The sequence below is a fragment of the Aulonocara sp. 'chitande type north' Nkhata Bay genome, linkage group LG11 (genome assembly GCF_057382095.1).
Source record: "Aulonocara sp. 'chitande type north' Nkhata Bay isolate Kocher_YH1m ecotype deep benthic linkage group LG11, A_spYH_male_GT1.1, whole genome shotgun sequence".
Taxonomy (NCBI): Eukaryota; Metazoa; Chordata; class Actinopteri; order Cichliformes; family Cichlidae; genus Aulonocara; species Aulonocara sp. 'chitande type north' Nkhata Bay.
In genome coordinates, this window is record NC_141354.1 from 28,524,014 (window position 1) to 28,544,330 (window position 20,317).

Here is a 20,317-nt window from a genome sequence, read left to right on the forward strand (position 1 = left end):
GTAAGATTAATTAAAGCACATCAGAAGCCTGGTCAGTACATGAACCATCAGCTTACCACCAAGGAGATCGTTAATTGCCTCTTCACCGGCAGATTTGTAGATCATGTGAATGCGAATATCCCCCTAAAACACACATGCACAGAAAAAATAATTATCCAGTTAATCAGCGAGACAGATCAGAGCCGAGTGACTTTTCAGTTTCAGGGCACAGACCGATTTATCTGCTTGAGAGAGAAGTGACGTCAAAGAGAATGGATAGAGCTTCTTGGTAAGTTGTAGTACCTTACTAAAATATTAATACCAATATTATAAGTTGATAAGAACAAAGGATATTAATCAGCTCTGTTCATTTAAAGCAAACTCAGCAAAGAAAAATGAATTCCGGTTTAGCTGTATTAATGACCTGTATGTGGTGATTACACATAGACACACCCTAGTGTGGTTTCATGAATTCTTATGCCTTACTTTATTTTATTTGTAGTTTGTTTGTTTGTTTATCATTTTATCTACCCTTTATTTGCTTCATTTTTTTTTTATCATCCGCGTGGTTAAGTTTTTTGTTTCCACGTAAAACTTTAAGAATCACAGACATAAACGAATAAATAAAAATACTTTAGAACATGAGTTAAAGGGTGTGTTTACCTCCTGTGAGTCAGCTCTGAGGGCGGAAACACCCCGAGCTCTGCGGAGGGCACATCCTGTTTACTCTCCGAGCTACTGTACGAGACTCGGTTTGTGTTCAAGTATGTAAAGGAGAAACAGGCTGAGATGTTACCGACTTCACTGTAAACGTAGCTCAACAAGGTATAGTACCCTTTAGTCAATGTAGTTAAAGTATGAAAATAAATCGGCGTCAACAGGTTGCGGTAATGCTACCTCTTTAGCTTGTAGCTAGGTGGCTAATTAGTTAGCGAATTCGGAGTTCACATTTTCTACTAAGTTCTTCGTATTGAGTCAGTTGATGTTGACGATCGGCTTTTGTTACTGTTATTAACACGTATTAACAACTTTACAGGCCCTTTGCATTCGTCTGAGCAAAGAGAGCTAGCTGAGGGCTAGCAAAAGTAGCGGTAATTAGCCTAGCTGACTGTGCTATCTGCTAACCAGTTATTACAGAGTTGAGGTCTTTTGTTTACTACCACAATGCACACTGTGTCGGTACTGTATGTATAATTATACTGCTTTGGGTGTAATAATCACTGTGCTATTAACCCTGCTCACGTTGATCGTTAGCATAATCTAGAATAAATAGTTTAGATTCACCGGTCTGTAACAGCTGGCACTTTGAAAGTTACATTTAATAAAACACAATAAGATAGCGACTGAGTAAACAAAAACTGTAAAACAAAATGCTATTGAGACATGTCAGAAAGGTACAGTGATTATTGTTCAGAACATTTGAAGACCCTTCACAGTCCATTCATCCTGACTGTAAAATCCTGTCCGCCTCTAGTTTTGAGCCAGGATATCCTGTCAGTTAATCTCAAATCACCTAAAACTGTTTTGGTTTAACATTTTGATATAAATTAAGGATTGCTGTGAAGTTTTTTGTGTAGTCCTGGGAAGTCCCATATTTGAACATCCACCAAAAAATAAAAATAAAAATGACATTCCAAAATACAGCTGGTGACAATTTATGTGTTGCATATAGTTATACAAAAGAAAACTTGTGAAAGGCTTTTTGATGTGAAATTCTTATTCGTAAAATGAAGAAAATTGAGCAAATATCACAAGTCGTGCCACAGAAAACAAAAATATCAATAGATAGTCCTAACCGAACAGAAAAAAGTTCTAGTTGAGTTTCCAGATGGTACTCTAATTATAACTGAGTAAATAATACATAAATTTGTTTTATCCTGGAGGAGTTTTTTGATTCAGGTTAAAATTTCAAGCTCAAATTTCTCTAAACGAAAAAACAAAACAAAGCCTTTGATATATGAAGCTATTTCACCACAACCCAAGCTTTGGCCATAAAATTATGAAGCAGATCAGAGATGGTTGAGCAGAAAATGTTGAAAAAATTTGTTGATTTGAGGTGGAATGACCCGGTAATTTAAACAGCTAGTGCACCTGGCTGCACCTTGATTTTTTTAGACCGTCAATGCCACAAGGAATTGGCCCATAAAGTGCTTTAAACATACTCAGTTAGACCCTGATAACCTTCAGAGATGAGATGAAAGTGGCAATAAGAGCTCTTTTTTTAAGATGATAAAATAAAAAGCAGTTGCAAGTTGCATTGTCTGAGTCAGTCACTGTTGCATGCGTCATATAAAGTTCGAGCCTTGCTCATTGTTCAGCTGCACAGTAATCTGTGTAATGCACTGCTGTATAGACACTCCTGCAGTGCAGCCTCAGTCATCGAGTCATTCCCACTTTGTTTGCTGGTGAAATGAGAGCATTGTTTCTCAGGGACAGCAGATATTGGGTCGACCACACTGTGGTGAATTGAAATACAGGGGGGTTGCCCATAGCTAGGTCAGCGTGTGGCACAGTTAGCTTGCTTCTATAAAGGAATGGGGCCATTCAGATAAACTTGTATAACCACGTTTTTCAGGAATTCTGTGTCCATCAAACTGATCAGTTGCTGCTTTCTGTCTGACTTGTGTTGTTTATCCAGGAAAACGGAGACTCCCCTGTCAGCAATAACCAGCCATGTCGTGCCGGGACATCCACGCCACCAATGCTTTTGCCTTCATCATTGCTATTTTGTCTGTAGGTGGGCTCACAGTGGCAGCATTAATTCCGCAGTGGCGCGTAACGAAACTCGTCACCTTTAATCGTAATGCCAAGAATATCAGTGTGTATGATGGGCTGTGGGCTAAATGTGTGATGCAGGATGGCTATTCAGGATGCCTCTACTATGATTCAGAGGTATTGCTTGATCTATTCTGCTTATGTTTTGTTTTTTAATTCTCCGATGTTTATAATAGTCCCAGCATTAATTATATATTATTATGTTTCCAGTGGTATTCCAAGTTGGATCAGCTGGATCTGCGGCTTTTGCAGTTCTGCCTTCCCACAGGCCTCGGTTTCGGCATTTTAGCCTTGCTGCTGTCCATGACCGGGATGTGTAAAACCTGTTGCTGCTCAGACAAGCCTGAACCGGACATTAAAACAGTTAGATGCCTGGTGAACAGTCCAGGTTGTCACCTGGTGGCCGGCATGTTTTTCTTCCTGGGCGGCGCAGTCCCCATTGCGCCCTCCGTGTGGTTCCTTTTCCGCACCAAGGAGATGAACGCTAGATATGCCAACATCTTCTCTGATGGCTTTGCTGTGTATACATCTATAGGCTGTTCTGGAGGACTGATGCTAGCCGCACTGCTGATGTTCATGTGGTACTGTATGTGCAAGAAGCTGCCTTCACCTTTCTGGTTGCCCATGTCCACGTCCAACTCCATGTCGACCCAGCCTCTCATTGCCAACGCACATTCTCCTGCCTCAGTTTATGTTCCGCAGCCTTTCCCACCACAGACTTTCCCTCCTACAGTAATTAACGCCCAACCGCATGTGCCCGCGCAGGGCTACGTGCAAAGCGTTATCGCACCTGCTCCACCACAGGTGTACGTGTCTCAGGTTTCTGCACCGAATGGCTATGGATCAGAGGTTGAAGGAAACCACGCCTACGGCTACGCTCCCTCACAAAGTTACGCTCCCTCGCAGAGCTATGCCCCCTCGCAGAGTTACGCTCCCTCTCAGGGGTACGCATCCAGCTATACAGGCCACCGCTACTCCACCCGCTCGCGGATGTCAGCAATAGAAATTGATATTCCTGTGCTGACGCAAGAGTAGTGAAAGAGGAGAGGCTGATAACCTCATCACTTCTGTCCATGAACCTCTATAAATTTCATCACTGATAAAACTAACAGAGTTTGATAGATGGAAGGTAATGACCTGAGAGCTATTTACAGCTTCAAGAGTAATAGTTTCAAAAATACTGTCAGTCAGTCCAGGCCTGTGAACTGCTGATGGCAGAGGATGAGAATCGGTAGAAACAACCCTGGATGTACCACATGAAGGATGAGATTAACCTTGAAACTAAAACACTGCATTCAGTTTAGTATTGTTTTTAAAAAAATACTTGTTTCACTGTTTTTTATATCAGAGTATGAGCACTAAATAATAGTTTATTCCTTGCTGAAGTGGCCAATGGACCAACCTAATTTTTCTAATTTTCTGTTACATTTGTGCTTGACACTTTATCCTTAATTTCAAGTGACTTTTGCTTGTGTAAAGCTTACAGTATGAGGATTGTCTGTTATCACTGCTGAAGTGCATTATGGACTGCAATTAACTTTGACTTCTGTGTCCTGAATGGACAACTACTCACCTGTTTTTGTTCTAACACGAAGTGTGTAATGAACTGTCACTTTGAAGAGCAGCTGTCATTTCTTTGTTAACTGCACTAAGTGTGTCTATAATGTGCCTGGTTTAATTGCCATTGTTTACCTATGTTGTTAGCCTTGAGTCTATTTTTTTAATGTAAAGCCTCCTATATAGTACTTAATCATTTGATACAGCGTACTTTTCCAAGGTATTTGTGTCAAAAAACATCAAAAGGTGCCACTAATAAACCTTTTAGCTGTGTTCAGTCTGATGTACAAATGCAGTTAACATTACTGTATTGTCAGAAACACTAAGACATCTCTAGTGTGGTAGAAAAAAACTTGCTAATGTAGCTGGAAGCACTGATTAAGGCTGTAAGTCATGATTAAGCCACATTTGTTGCCTTCTTGCAGGTTCTGCGTATGAAGTACAGATCTTTATGTGATTCTAAAGTGAAAATGTCAAAGAAACATGCTTTTCTACACTGTTTTTGTTTTAAATAAAACATAAATCACACTGTAATCACGTGCTTCTCTTTTTATACAAGCTGCAAACTCACACAGTTATCTATTTAGCCAGTCATATGGCAGCAACTCAGCGCATGTAGAGGAGGTCAAGATGACCCTGTAAAGTTAAAGATTTGCTTCATGGATGTGCAGCTGACAAACCTGCAGCAATCGCGTGATGCTATCAAGTCAACAGGGACCAAAATCTCTGAGGAATGTTTTCAATACCGAGGGGTAGACCAAGTACTAGCAACATGTACCTAATAAAGTGGAATAGTGGTTAACATACAAAAAGTCCCCAAATTGAAAGCAAGGAGGGGACGCAAGGTTGCATACTCCTTGTACCAGTCCCAAGCTTGGATAAATAGGAGGGCTGTGTCAGGAAAGGAAAGATGTGCATCTGTCTGCTGTGGCATTTCTTTTTTTTAATGTGGCCCAGCCATGATTTCAGCTGGTTATGGCTCCTCTTTCCACTTTAACCGAGAGAAATCAGGAGCCTGTGGGGTTCTTAATTCACACAAATGTATCATAAAATGTTAAAGCCCCTTCTCCAACCCAATCCCCATTAAGCCAGAGGACACTGAAGTGGTTTATGTAGCACTTCTTAAAAGTATCAATGTGGTGTTTAAATGGGAAAATTTATTTATTTGTTGTTTATGAATATAAATGACTTAACAGGGGAGAGTGGGAAAATGGCCAGCACAGCATTGGCAGACTAATCTCATTATAAACTCTGCTTTCTAGAGTGTACACTCGTTAAAAAGAAGATTTCACCAAAATTCAGAGGATATGGCACATCCAAACAACAGAAGGCACATTTATGTTCCAGCTTTCCAAAAATCCCTTTTTCAGTATACATGAAAGCTTAAAGATGCATTTTATTGTGTTAATTAACTATTATGGAAAGTAAAAATCACAGTCATTTAGTGGTCATTAAACAGACAATGATTCAACTCATAAATCATGAAACACTTCTCTCCCCTGCATAAGCTTTTACGGGTTAAAAGTTTCATTATTGTCAATAACGGCCCGTTATTTACTTGGTGTAGCATCTATACCAAAATTTGCACTACTGCACAGCACAATGGGGGATATGATATTTGCTGTCACCTGCCGTATGAGCAAATTAAGATATAATCGAGTTCATAGCTTAACAAAGGAAGTAGATGACAGTGAGCAGTCTAACAAAAAAGAAAAACAGCTTTTCGTTTTGTTTTTGATGTAAGTCGACCAAGCATGTGAAGTGATCACTGCGGCAGGTATAATTGGAAATTATGTCAAGGTTTAGTGGCTGATGGTTAGTAAGACCTTAATGAAAATAAGAATATCTGTTTGCATTTGCATGTATCTGTAGCGCACACACAGCACAAATCAGCATTATCAGAGCACCAAAGTCTGATTTAACTGTTGTAATAATGCCATGCTTTCTTTGTTCCCTGCATCATCGCTCCCGGCCAGTAATCTCAGTTCAAAAACATACACACACAGCATATAGACCCAGCGGGGAGCGAGTACTGATGGAGATTAGAGGTCGACACAGATGGCTTTCATATGCTGAGCTGGGAAGAAACAGGGGGTGGGGCCTGGGTTGCCATGGGAGACCTCAGACACAGACCGCTGGCTCATGAACATAAAGTGGGGAGGGATAAACACGCCTTTCATTCTTTCTCACTCTTTCCTTGCATGTGTGAATGAACCGGTCCAGGTTTAGTAACATGAACATGGCTTCAGGCCACAGGGAGACCCCCCGAACACACACACACCTCCTTTTTTGTATCCCATCAGCTCCAGCACACACACAGTGTGTCATTCCCAGCTTGTGCTGTCTGTGTAAAAAATCCTCCCTTGGCACCAAATGCAAACACCCCCATGCTAAAACCTGGCACTCGACACACCCCCTTCTTCCTCTGCATCCTTCACCACCCAACCCCCTTATCTTCAGTTATCCTCTCTAGTGCAGCAGACAACTGGAAAATCTTTCAAAAGTGGAAACAAGCACCAAAATTAGTGTGTTTGTCCTTCTGGAGCCTTTAATTTGAAAAATCCCAATAGCCACTTGGGTTTTCAAGACGGGTCACCTACTTCCAACACAAAATTTCAGGCACTGGATCTATTTCAGTGTTTCTAATCCCGTTTTCAGTTTGTTTGTTTGTTTCTTTACTACGGGTGCTTCTCTGTTTGATTTTTAATAAGCATTGTTACAATTTGAACCTCCCAAAAACTGCATAATTGCCAAGAAACATTTATTTAAACAATGTAGGATTATGTAAGGAGCTTTAAAATCAACTTGTGGCCTCATAGGTGGGTCTCGAGGTAAAAGTACCTTTATAAATGGTACAAAGAAGTTTCTGATTAGCTTCAGAGGTAACTTTTACACAAACATGTGGTTTGATATGAAGTCTTGTCATCTTTGCCTCAAAATGTGACGATTTCTTACCAGAAACAGGCCTGTTGACACTTTACCACATTTGGTTCACCCCAAAAATCACTGAAAAACTACTCGAAAATGAATTTATGAGTGTGTGTTCATGGATCATAGAGGAAGAAGGATACTAAAGGCTGCTTTACTGGGTATCCCTGCTGCTAGTCTGTGTTTTTTACATCACTTCCTCTTTCCCACGCCATTACACCAAATAATGACATCATTGCTCAGGTCCAATCATTTTCTTGCTGCTCTCTGTGAGCCAATCAGCCTCCACTGTCTGCTTTAAACCTCACTGCTCTTATGTCATCCTGCCTCGTGCCACTTCCTTCTCATCTTCACTACCAACCACCAGCGTCTAGACTTCAGGGGGTTCCTGCTTATCATTGCTGGGACTCCACTCTGCTATGATGCTTCATCACTCATGTTCAATAAAAACATGTTCAAATCTTTCAAGTGATGGCTTCTTATCAAAATGAGTATATGACTTATAATTACTGAATATAGGCTGAATATATTCATTCAAACCTTCAGGAGAGCCTGAACTTGACATGCAACCTCAACCACACATTTTATGGACTTCAACAGTTTTTTGAACCGTAACATACACTTAAAACACGTCATGCCTTTGCTTAGGCTTTATGGTTGAAATGTCCTAAAGCCTGAACTCATGGTCACTCCACCATTGAACAAAAAACGCACACAGCATTATGCTTTCTGGGTGTAGCCACAGTGGCTCCGAGGTGCAGGTGGAGCTGCCATGGTGTCCAAAAAGAAAACAACAACACAAACAGGAGGACTAAACATATGGTGTTTTCTGTCTATGCGAGTCAATCACACATCCTCCTCACAACTTCCCTACATGAACACACATAAACACACACATGCACACACACTCATGCCGACACTAACAGTCAATAAGTGCAAGATTTATCAACTGCGTGCTGCGCTGGAACAGCTCGTTCTTCGCTTGTGAGCTTTAATCTTGAAGATCTAGCTTTTCAGATTATATATGAGACCAATTACATAACACGACAAGACACTTTAACTCCGGCTCAGCCACATAAAGTGACAAGAGCAGCTTGTTCAGGACACGTTTACCTCATGTCCTGCATAACTTTTTCTGCCTTGGTGAAAGAAGGGCAGATGGATTTGCCATATGGCCGACAGGAGCCACGCTGACTCTCACAGCCCCACTTCAACCCTGTTTTCTTGTTTGTGTTCTTTTACATTTAGGAAAGCTACAATTAGTTGCAGGTGGGTAAAAAATTTGCATCCAATGCTGTTCAATAAGGGATTATATGTGAATGCTGTCTAATGTAACAAGTGCATGACAGTGCAGACAGCCTCCTCGTAAAAGAGCCACTAAATCTCACACCGGACATGGAGGGCATCTAGGGTTTTGAAGAAGACATCTGTGTGTCTGAGGCAGACTTGTAGACCGAGCAGACAAATAGACAGACATAATGAGAGTGAAACAGAGAAAGAAGGAATCCACGGGGAGAGAAACGATGGAGCATTGCCCGAGGGGAGCAGACATCCAGAGCTCAGTAACAACAAACTGACAGGCACCTCCGGGCTCGAGGGCAGCGCCGTCCCCGGCATTGTCATGCAGCCAGCGTTCCAAAAACATCAAGCCAAAACCAATACTACCACAACTGTCAAAAATGTGTTACTCTGTTCACACTACTCTGTATACACTTGATTTATGTGATATTTTTAAAAGGCCACAGATCGGCAGAGGTGAGAAGTAACAAAGTATTTGTACTTTGTTACTACAAAGTACTGGTATCTACAATTTTCAGGTATCTGTACTTTACTTGAGTAGCTTTTTTAATTTTTACTTCTACTCCCTATATTTTTAAACAAATATCTGTATTTTATACTCCTTAAATTTTCAAAAACAGGCTCGTTACTTTTGCATTTTGGGGGAGTTTTTGCTCAGACTGCTCAGTGGAATTTGATATAGTGCAGATTTAAAGTTTCCATTAAGTCCTCATGTTTTTAAATCAGATATTGGGTCTGTACACATGACATTATGGGTTTTTTTTTTATTGTGAAACCTGCTGCAAAACAAACTGAGCTAGCTATGTGTTATTTAAAGATTGCATGAAAATCATCTGCAGTTTCACAGTCAAAGTAAGGTTATGTCAAGTGTAGCAGAGATTCATATGAATTTTAGTTGATGATGCTTAGATCCATTGACTGAGCAGGACAAGTCATGAAACATCTGCTGATATCTGGTTGAATTTGGTTGTTTACATCCAAACAGAGCAGCAGGTCAGCTGATCACAGCCTGTACACTAAGAAAATCTACCAGAGCTCTCAGTAGAAATTATTGTAAACCAGAACCTCCAGTCAAAACGTTCACTAGCTGAGGGGCTTTCAGTGCCCCTCAGCTAGATTGGGAGCGCAATAGCTGAGGCTGGTCTACTGCATCTCCTCTTGGGTCTCAAACCTTTGATCTTTTGGATCTTCATGCTGTAGAAGACCAAAGTGAAGCCAGTTTTAACCAATGTCATAAATTTTATCTACAATCAGACTTTACATCTGATTTATAAAAAAGTTATTTCTCGCCTGTAAAATCCGCATCATCTGCTGACACATTTAATGAAGTACCAAATAAATCCATCCATCCTTTTACTTAACTGCGCATCGAATTCAGGCACAAGTCATGAGTCTGTCTCCAGGCCAGCACGCAGAGACACGATCACATTCACACCTCCTGCCAGTTTAGAATCAACATTTATTAATTAATTTGCAGCTTGGTGTCAGTGCTAACCACTGTGCCACTGATTGTTAATAACTGTACTTTACACCAGTGTAAAAAAGCATCATCACAATAATATAGAAAATGTGCTTTAGTATAACATAAACAAAGTTGGGTAATCACATGTTAAACATTAAATTACTCAGTCGTTTTCAGATTAACCAAAGAGTAATGCCAAGTTGGGCTAGTGGCATCCATCCCACCCTGTCCCATCATCCTTCTCTGTCACTCCAACTCTCTGCATGGCCTCCTTCACTACATCCATCAATCTTCTCTGAGGTCTTTCTCTTTTCCTCCTGCCTGGCAGCTGCATTTATCCACTGTCTCTCCTCTGCACATGTCCAAACTATCGCAGCGTTGTCTCTTTAACTTTGTGTCCAAACTGCTCAATCTGAGGTCATTTCTAATGTTGTCCATTCTGGTCACTCTCAATAACAATCTTAGCATCTTCAGCTCTGCCTCTGGTCTTTTTTAGTTAGTGCCAAAATACTGAACACGTTATCTTCTGAAGTAACACTGTGACTGCTGTCTTTCGGCTTTCTGGAGTGACTCTATAAGATGTTGCTTTAGCTGTGGCTTTTAAAGACTTTACAGAAACGCAACATTTCAGCCAAATGTTTGTCATGATATACTTACACACCCTGTATCTCTGCAAGGAGAGTGCTGCAGCACCCTTCTGAGTTTATCTACTTTGTCAAATTGGATTGCCTATTTTCTGAATCTTCTCTCTCTCATTGCTTCAATAATTCAGTGTCTCCAGAAAACGCTGGAGACGACAGAAGCGTTGTAACAGAAGAGTCGTAACAGGCCCTGAATAAACACAGCGGCCTCGAGCACTGTTGTCGCTCATTCCCTCTCGGTGTTCTACTTTATTTCCTCCATCCTCACACTAAAGACACTTTATTGCTTAATTAACTTCATGTTTCCTCTCCTTTTCATTACTGTTTAACTGTGAAATAGCAACTGCCTTTAAAACTGGATTAGATCCTCTTATACTGCAGTTTCTCTGCAGAAAATACAATGACATGCGCCCTAATTACATTTTGGTTTTTCACACTATTCCACCTCCTAATCTTCTGTTTGTCTGTCCATCTACCAGATTTTCTCTCCTACCTGCCGGCACAAAAACTCTCATATGGGAATGACTCTTAAGTAGCTCCGTGGGCTAGGTTGCAACTACCAAGGACACACACACACACACACACACACACACACCTAGGTCTCTGACCTCTCTTATCTGGTCTTCTTTCGCCCCTGACTGATTAAAGCCAGACACACGCTTCTTCTGGAGGTTTTAATTAGATAGAAAGTAAGCCCTTCACACACACACGGAGTATCAGCAGCTTGTTCTTTCACTCTCATGCCTAAGGCTTGTCTGGAAATCTCGGATCTGTCCTTTCGTTCTGGCCGTAATGCCTCTAATTGTTATTATCTAATTGTCTGTGGGCTTTTCTGCTTTCTGCTGCTTTGTAATCCCGTGAATCTCTCTGTCTTGAAACCTCAGGGTTCAGCTGCAGTGACCGGTTTGTGATCTGTAACTGATTCTGGTTTGTCTGAACCTCCTGTTCTCCTATTCTAACAAATCATCTGCAGCAGATGTGCAAATTTTTTACCAAATCAGCACCACAAAAACAGCCTATCCAGGCCTTTTCAAGAGCACCCTTGACACAATCATTTCAAAGGAAAACATATGAAAGATTTTGGGTACCATCAGTGACGAGGAACTTGCAGGGCTGTGGGTGGACATTGGACACAACACAGCACTACTGCAACAAATTGTTTGACCTCAGACAGCTCAACACGACGTAGAAGCAGCTGGATGCAAAAACATGGAGGAAGGACAAATTGATAATCCCTGTTGAGAAGAGCCATCTGCAGTACTTACATTGCTGCTGCCGTGTCCTCCAGGTTCAATCATGTAGGTGTGATTGCCGTCGAAAAACATCCCACTGAAAAGGGAAAGAGGGGGAGAGGCGAGAGCACATATCAGTACAAGTTTCTGCTGTTTTTTTCAGCATCAAATGGAATAAATCAAGTCCTCCGGACAGATTAGTCACTTCATATGGAAAACTGTTATAAAAGAACATAAACCAGAGGGAGACCTTACAGTCCTTAATGTGCATATGACTCTCATTTTTCTGCAAATAAATTAGATAACAAGTTTAAGGACTGGACAGCTAAGGGAACAACAGTTATGTTCGACGTAATGAAAAAAAGTTTTGAAGTTTGAAGTTTTGAAATGCTTATTAGAAAAGCAAGACTTCTATGGATATTTACAGATGGGACGCTATGTTATATGACTGTGAGAAAAGTAACGGAGGGAAGAAGGAGGTGTAATGGACAGTGATGTGGAGATTACAATGGAAGATTTTTTTATTACACCCGCACAGAAACCTGTCTATAGTGTTATAACCTCCCTGTCTGCTGGAAAAATGTGCAACCACTGGCATATTTAATAAAGACTAGTAAAGAGAGATACACTGTGCCATTCAAGACATTTTTAAATGTGAAATTCACCAAGTAAGAAGGCTCTCTCTCTCTCTCTCTCTCTCTCTCTCTCTCTCTCTCTCTCTCTCTCTCTCTATATATATATATATATATATATATATATATATATATATATATATATATATATATATATACACGTAATATATATGTGTGTGTATATGTATATATATATATATCTGTAATATTGATCCCACAAGGGAGGCTATTACAGCAGCAGAATAAAGAATAAAAATAGTACAGACTACAATAAATAAACATACGCATAGTGAGGGCCTTATACTGCAAAGAAATTATATATACAAAACTGTGATTTAAAAAAAAAAACAGGGAAGTAAAAAATAAAAATTAGGTTTAGTTAAAGAAGAGTAAAAAGTATGACTAATAAATACTATGTACACTATAAAGCTGAGACATAGTTGCAAGAAGTTAATGTTGGTGAATAATAATAATATAGGATTAGTTTAGTCTAATTAGTCCATCAATGGCTCAGCTGTTAGAATAAAAACAAAATCCATGCTGTCATCACATATAAGGTTGCGAGAGAACAGCACAGAGCTATGCAGCATTTTAACCATGGCTGAAGGTCTTTGGCCGCCTGCCCACATTCATGTGCGCATGAACACATCATCCGTTAATTAAGTTTATCTGAAGCTTTTAGGAGATTGGTCAGGTCAGACTGTGAAGTCAGGAGGGTAAACACTGCAGGAAATACACAATCTATCTACCTCCTCCGACTCTACCCTCTCTGTGTTTTTCAGGTTTCCTGGCTGGACAAATTGAAAGAATTTATGTGTGTATTTTATGCTTAAATCTGTTCAGTGCTGGTGTGAGTGAGTGGGATTTGGAAGAAAGGTGATGTCATGCATCTGTGCACAAACCACACCTACACAATCCCCTCAGTTATTATAGCTTTACCTGACTTTACATGTCGTTGCTGCTTAGTTTGGGATGCAGCTTTACTTTTATTGACACACCAAATAAGAACTATCGCTGGACTGTATAGAAAGTTTAGCTTAGCTTTTAGTTTTAGTCAGCTCAGCGTGCGAATGTAATCTTTTAATTTAAAGATAAGGCTTTAAATTATAGCTAAGTTTGATAAATGATTAAGAAACAAATGGATGGATGGATTCTTTTAGCTCACTTTTGTGCTGCATCAAAGCAAAGAATCCAAGCTAAATGTTTAGAAAGAGAACAAAATTTGCCTCTGTGTGTGTGTGTGTGTGTGTGTGAGTTGGGGGGCAGGGGCAGGATGTATATTATGGTAAACACCTGACTCAGCATAGGAGAATGCTCTCCCTCTAATGGCTAACGCTCTGACACACTCCACAGCAGGAAGCCCTTGACTCCCTCGCTCTCTTTCTCTTACTCTTACTCTCTCTCTCTCTCTCTCTCACGCACGCACGCACGCATGCACGCACACACACACACACACATATAACATTTTGGTGTTTCTTTCTTTCCTCATTAGAAATTTCAAAGTTCAGTGATTCTATCCCGTTACAACCTCTTGCGTTCTAAATATGAGATTTCACTGCAGGTAACTATACTATAAATTATTTGGTAGTTGCTTTCTTTTCATTATTTTGCATCCAGCATTTTATAATTTGCTGTACTGACAACTTTCCCCAAATTCATGCAAAACTCTCATGAAACACACAAAAAAACTTTAAGAATAAAAAGAGTTAAGGCTTGGACTTTAGTTTAGCTTGTTCAGCAGATATTAGTCTGCTTCTTCCTGCTTCCCCTAATTAGTTGGAAAGACATGTCTAAACTGATTACTCTGTCTATTTGGCTTGGTATTATGTTGAAACAAGATATACTCAGTGGGAGAAAGCTTTGAGACTGCGTAATGGATCAGAAATAAATAATCATGGTCTCTGAAACAGCTGAAATTGATAATTAGATTAAACAATGTACACTGAATGGGCAGAAGGTTAATTCAGACCAGGAGCTCCTATTATGTGGTTTTCTTTACATGACTACAAGAACTGATGACGGTTAATCCAAAAAACATCGGGCAACAAGTTCAAAATATACAGCAGTTTATGGTGTTGACAGTCTGACATTTGATTTAAAATGTTTGGAGAAAATTTGGCCTCTTTTCAAGAAATTATTTTTCCTCATTTTAAATTTTTGTGGCGATCGTGGCTCAAGAGTTGGGCGTTCGCCTTGTAATCGGAAGGTTGCTGGTTCGAGCCCCGGCTTGGACAGTCTCGGTCGTTGTGTCCTTGGGCAAGACACTTCACCCGTTGCCTACTGGTGGTGGTCAGAGGGCCCGGTGGCGCCAGTGTCCAGCAGCCGCGCCTCTGTCAGTGCGCCCCAGGGTGGCTGTGGCTACAATGTAGCTTGCCATCACCAGTGTGTGAATGGGTGGATGACTGGATATGTAAAGCGCTTTGGGGTCCTTAGGGACTAGTAAGGCGCTATATAAATACAGGCCATTTTTTAATGTAATTTAAAAAGTACAAAATATCAAGTGTTGAAGCTTAAAACATGCAGAATTTAAAGTCACTTTTATCATTTAAAGTTGCTTTTCTTCTCCATTTGGGTTTGAATGGTCGGTTTGAACTTCAGCAGCTCATCTTGAGTTACATGTCTAAACGAGTTGCTGCCACGTGATTGTTTCATTAGATGTTTTGCAGGTGTACCCAATGAAGCAGGCCGGTAAGTGTATATACGTTTATGACAAGCATTTGCTAAGACTAGACTTTATTTGTGGTTTTTATGAAATTACATAAAAACAAGAGTTTCACATAAAAAATAAAAATAAAAGACACGTACAGTGCAAGCAAGCATGATGACAATAAGGACGTTATAATAGAATTAGGTCATAGATCAAGGATAAAAAGCGATAGTGCTGAATGAATACCATAGTGATTATTTATTTTTTTAAAGATAAGATGATAAGATGCAGCCCTCCGGATGACATCTTTTTCATAGCAGCGTTTATTTTCCATGACACGATAAAGCAAACAAAGAAATAAGTCTTAAAAATTTGGTGCATCATGAAATGAAAAGCAAACAAAGCAGACCTCAAACCTTTGAGGAGCTGAAGTCCTACATGAAAATACAACAGCTGGTCTCCCCTGTGTAAGTTGTATTTGTATATTTTTAATTAAATATAGGCTTCAAATCATTAGCATTCTCTTTTTATTTAAATGTCACACGGCATTGTAACTTTTTGTGGAAACACGGTTCTCATTTTAGGCACGTTTGATGCTTTGTTATTCACGGCGGCTTTCTGTGCAAACAATGAAATCCACCAACAAACAGTGAATTTCTCACATGCGGGATGGAGAGCGTCTCGCCTCTTTTCATGCATATATATATACACACATATATACACAGGAGACTACATACATTGACTTAGAAAGCATAAAGTGTGCATGCATCCCTCACAGCAGGCCTTGTTTCTGACCCGTCTCGCCTCAAGCAGAAAAAGCTAAAAATACCAACGTTAGTGGAGGCTAGAGGAGAAGGGGAAAAAAAGAAAAGAGAACAGGAAAGGAAGAAGAGAAGAAGAGAAGATGTCTGTCTGTCTGTCCGTCTGCCAGAGTGATAACCTATGAAACCTAAAATGCAGACAGGCAGCGACGCCTGGCTAAAACTAATTACATTAACCTAATGAAAAAATGGGAGCAGGACTTAGAACAGAGGCTGAAACACACACATGCATATAAAAAGTCGCATCTGTATTATTTGTACTTACTGCAGCCCGTGACAGGTTGAGAGAGCCACAAAGGAGTGAGGGATGTTTCTGACCTTTCCTTGATAGTAGCAGTGCTCTCCGCCCTGTGTGGAAACACACAAATACACACAGATGAAGCTCACACACATGATGTAGTGAAATATTCCCCTCTTCACTACCATATTTAATTTGTGGTGTCCTCGGGATTCCCATATGCTTGTTTGCCGTTCACCTAGGGACCATCTTTGATCCGAGGACACCACAAGGAAATGAGTCCAAAGCAATCCATTACACAGAATTCATTTGCTAATACATGCAAGTGCAAGTAAGCTCTGTTGAAGATATGTGAATATACTGTTCGCGTGTTTGTTTGACAATTTGCACTTTGAGCTTTGCACGTTCACATCTGACCATCTGCGCGCTAACGCCTCAGCGACTTCACTCCTCTATCCGAACTTCTCTGCAGCAGGAAGTCAGATTTTTACCATCTCCGTCTCTCTGTCTTCACTCTTGATCTACGTGTCTCTCTGCACACATTTATCGTCTATAGATGTGCATGATGTCTAAGTACCTAAGTGCTCTGCAGGCAGGCCATCTCTTCCTGGTCCATTTCTTGCTACCTAACAGCCATTAAGCAGGAAGCAGTTCTCCCTGAGGAAATGCAGCTTTTATCAGAGGATCAATTTCTGCATGTGCACAGCAATGCACCTCTAGATCCACTTCCACTCTCCAGCTTTCTGAGTAGACCCCATCCTGATGCACAAGCTTCTGTTAGGATGCATGCATGTGCACACTGTTGAACTACACATGCATGTGGAAATCTGTGTGATTTATTATCCTACAGCAGAGTTCAGTGAGGTGTCGGACGGGATTGAGTTCAGAGTGCGGCGCATGCAAGACAAATTTTCAAATGCTCTTTTATCTGCCTGACTTTGGACAAAGGGACATTAAAGCAGTCCTCAAGCAAATCAGGGTTTCATCTGCCTCTGCCCTCTCCTGTGAGGAGTCAATTAAACCCAACTGTTCCAGCAAAGAGTTTTTCCTTTTTTCTTTGACAGAAATCTATCATTTTTATACAGCATATCGTTGCCTCACATCAAGAAGGTCCTGGGTTCAAAACCCACCTGCTGGTTGGAGCCTTTATGTTCTATCTGTGCCTGCATGGGTTCTCTCCAGGTACTCCTGCACCATCCCACAGTATAAAGACATGCATGTTAAGATTAACTGGTGGTCGGCCAAAGAACCACAGATAAGGTGAAGCGTGGCAGAGGATGTGACATCAAACTCGCATGTGCCACCACATGACAGGGGCCAAGCAGCAAGCATAAACACGTCATAACTCCAGGAGTGGGAATGGTTGTCTGTCTCTGTGTGGTACCCCTGTGATACACTGGCAACCTGTACACGGTGTACCCCACCTTTAGACAGAGTGACCTTTGTGACTCTAAACTTGCCAAGTGGTGAAGAAAATGGGTGGATGGTACACATTTTCATGTTAACTTGGACCAAATTAAACAAAAAAAAATGAAATCCCAATTAACAAAGACGTTACTACAAACAATTTGCATTTCCAAAGATGGAGCTAAAACTCTCTGAACTAAAACCTTGTAAGGAAAACGTTGTTCAGCACAGTATCAACACTTCCTTTAAACAAGGCACATCCATTTTATCTAAAGTCATTCATTTTAATATATTTATTAGATACAGTAGAGAAATAAAGCAAATGCATTTAAATCAAACTGTAGTGCATTCAAAGCATTTAGCCAATGAATTAGAGTGGTGGGTAAAGACAAGAATCAGGCTTACAACATCACTAAAATGTCTTTTTCATTTGAATGAATCAGGCATTCATGCAGTTTACACTTTACAGGACTCAAACTGAAGACTTTAGAAATGTGTGGTAATACACACGAGTGCATGTGTGAGTGTGAGGAAGTCATCTGCATAAACAATCATCTTTGAATTATCAAAGTGAAACTGCACCCATCAGGCTGAGACTGATTTCTTTCTGTGTTCCTGCCTTTTAACCACTTATTTGCAACTTCCAGTTAAATCACATTCAGCTATCAGTTTCCTTTTCGCGATACTAACTCTGCCTCTCGCTATTTTCATAATGCCCTATCCATGAAATCCAGAATAGAAAAATAAGATTCAAGCAAGTTAGCAGCAGGCTTCCACCGCTGTAATAAGAGAGGGGATTTTTTTTTTTACATTAGCAGAGAGTCAGAGCATATGAAAGGTTTGCTAGATAAACCTAAATAGAGCCACAAGAGAAAGAGGTTGAGTAAAGAGACAGAGAGCGAGTGTGAAGTGAAGAGACAGAGAGGGCTATTTATAAGTGGCGCTGTGCTCCACTATCCCAGCGTCTCTCCTCTTTCCGTCGCCCTGAACCTTCTGCTCCACTTCTCATCAAAGGAAGAAACACCCAACATCAGCACTGTGGGTACATCCTCAGCTTGTGTTGCTAAATTTGTGAGATCTGTGATCTCTTAAGACACATGCGAGGATAATTAATCATCTTATCTGGACAACACAATGCACAACAAAAAGGTCGAGGTTAGACACTCGGTAAACAAGTAGGACGCTCTGCCCTCTGAATGTCAGTGAAACTTTGACCACCGCGATCACATAATGCAAGGAAATAAGGACATTAGACACACTTTGCTGTACTTTACTCCTCATTAGGTGATCGAGTTCATTTCTGTGCGTGCAGTATTTCCTCAAAACCACAAAACCAAAGTTTGCAGCTGTAGTGCAGAACCCAAACTTTCCAATCATAACAAATATGCAGGGGTACAGTGTGCACTCAATAAAAGGATCCTTAATCAAACTGGTATGTTTTCTACTGATCGCACAGTTTTGGATTAAATGCAAACATCCATCAACTGGAATTGGCTGATTTCCACCGACAGATGTGTGTTGTGATGTTTGGGCCACATCTGGCTGTTACCATCATCGTGTCACAGGTGCCATGTTTAACATCCCATATAAAACCCAATAGCATCTGCTCTCTGTGATGTGTTTTGTGCAGAACGAGGATAAGGAGCCTGTCATTCATTCCTTGCACTGAAGGTAAACCGTGGACAGAAAGCCTGAATGCTTCCAGTTTCAGGAGTTTGTATTACTTCTATTACGTATGGGCTACATGAGCACTGGAGGATTCTGACCTAGATCTATCAGAGCAGCAGCTGCGTTACATCGGCTGACATTTTGCCCTCCACAGTGAGCAGAGTAACAACCAGGGCTTGTCTCATATTAACCTCCATGAACAGAAGCATTAATAATCAAAAAGAGGCTCTTGTTCTTTGCTACTAAAAGGGAAACGATGACATTAGAAGAGTGCAGATGGGCTGCAGTTGTGGATATTCAGCTCCAAGATTAATTAATTTACAGACTGCCTTATAATGAGCCATAATTACAGGTGACCATAATGTACGATGTGTGATGTAATCGTTTGGATCATTCGCTGTAAAGCATCTAATATCTCACTAATCTGCTGCTTAGCTGCGTAATTCCTGACCATTATAATCCCCGCTACTTATATGATGTCCCTCCATGCCTCAGCGGGTGTCCTGTAACTGAAGTCCAGATTTTAGAGGATTATCACAGGAATCTTAATCTTGCGTCAGTCGACGCTTGCAGAAGATTCATCGAGCTATCAAAGAGACCAGGCAGCTGAATGAGGAATGGTTTATCTCTGTGTGGAAAACTTAACTCATTGACTCAAGGAGGGAGAATAACACACAGGGTCGACAGTGGAACCATCAGCTTCGCTGCTGCACACATAACAGCATGAGAGCTACTATCAGACATCTCTACCTCCCTGCTGTGCTACTCACCCGGTGTTAGCATGTGAGCAGTGTCTGCAAATGTTGTTTTGATAATGACATCCGACCTTTACTCGGTACGGGTAACGCTTCTCGCGTTCTCATGTCTGCCTACATTGTGATTGAATCCTGATGTGTTAATTGGGTAGTTTCAGTGGTGCTGATGTTTTTGTATCACTCCCTGGAAGTGCTGTTTTGTCTCTTTGTGACAGAAAGTGTAAATTTGCTCCATGTCGGTCTACAATGAAAACAGAGTTCACATGTAAGTACTAA

The 20,317-nt window shown here is 40.7% G+C and overlaps 2 protein-coding genes across 4 annotated transcripts in view; one reads left to right on the forward strand and one right to left on the reverse strand.

Moving 5' to 3' along the window:
* Positions 1-20,317, reverse strand: part of adam22 (ADAM metallopeptidase domain 22) — a 67,126-nt gene that overhangs the window by 23,818 nt on the left and 22,991 nt on the right. For all 3 annotated transcript variants that reach the window (XM_086311791.1, XM_086311790.1, XM_086311792.1), the window contains exons 5-7: positions 16,239-16,321; positions 11,907-11,970; positions 57-123 (exon numbers count right to left, since the gene is read on the reverse strand). In XM_086311791.1, coding sequence (XP_086167917.1) covers positions 57-123; positions 11,907-11,970; positions 16,239-16,321 — 214 coding nt within the window. The remainder of the gene's footprint in view (positions 1-56; positions 124-11,906; positions 11,971-16,238; positions 16,322-20,317) is intronic.
* On the forward strand, positions 649-4,839 carry cldn12 (claudin 12). The gene is made up of 3 exons (XM_086311795.1): positions 649-804; positions 2,618-2,871; positions 2,965-4,839. The coding sequence occupies exons 2-3, from the start codon at positions 2,653-2,655 to the stop codon at positions 3,787-3,789; spliced, it is 1,044 nt and encodes a 347-aa protein (XP_086167921.1). The 5' UTR covers positions 649-804; positions 2,618-2,652; the 3' UTR covers positions 3,790-4,839.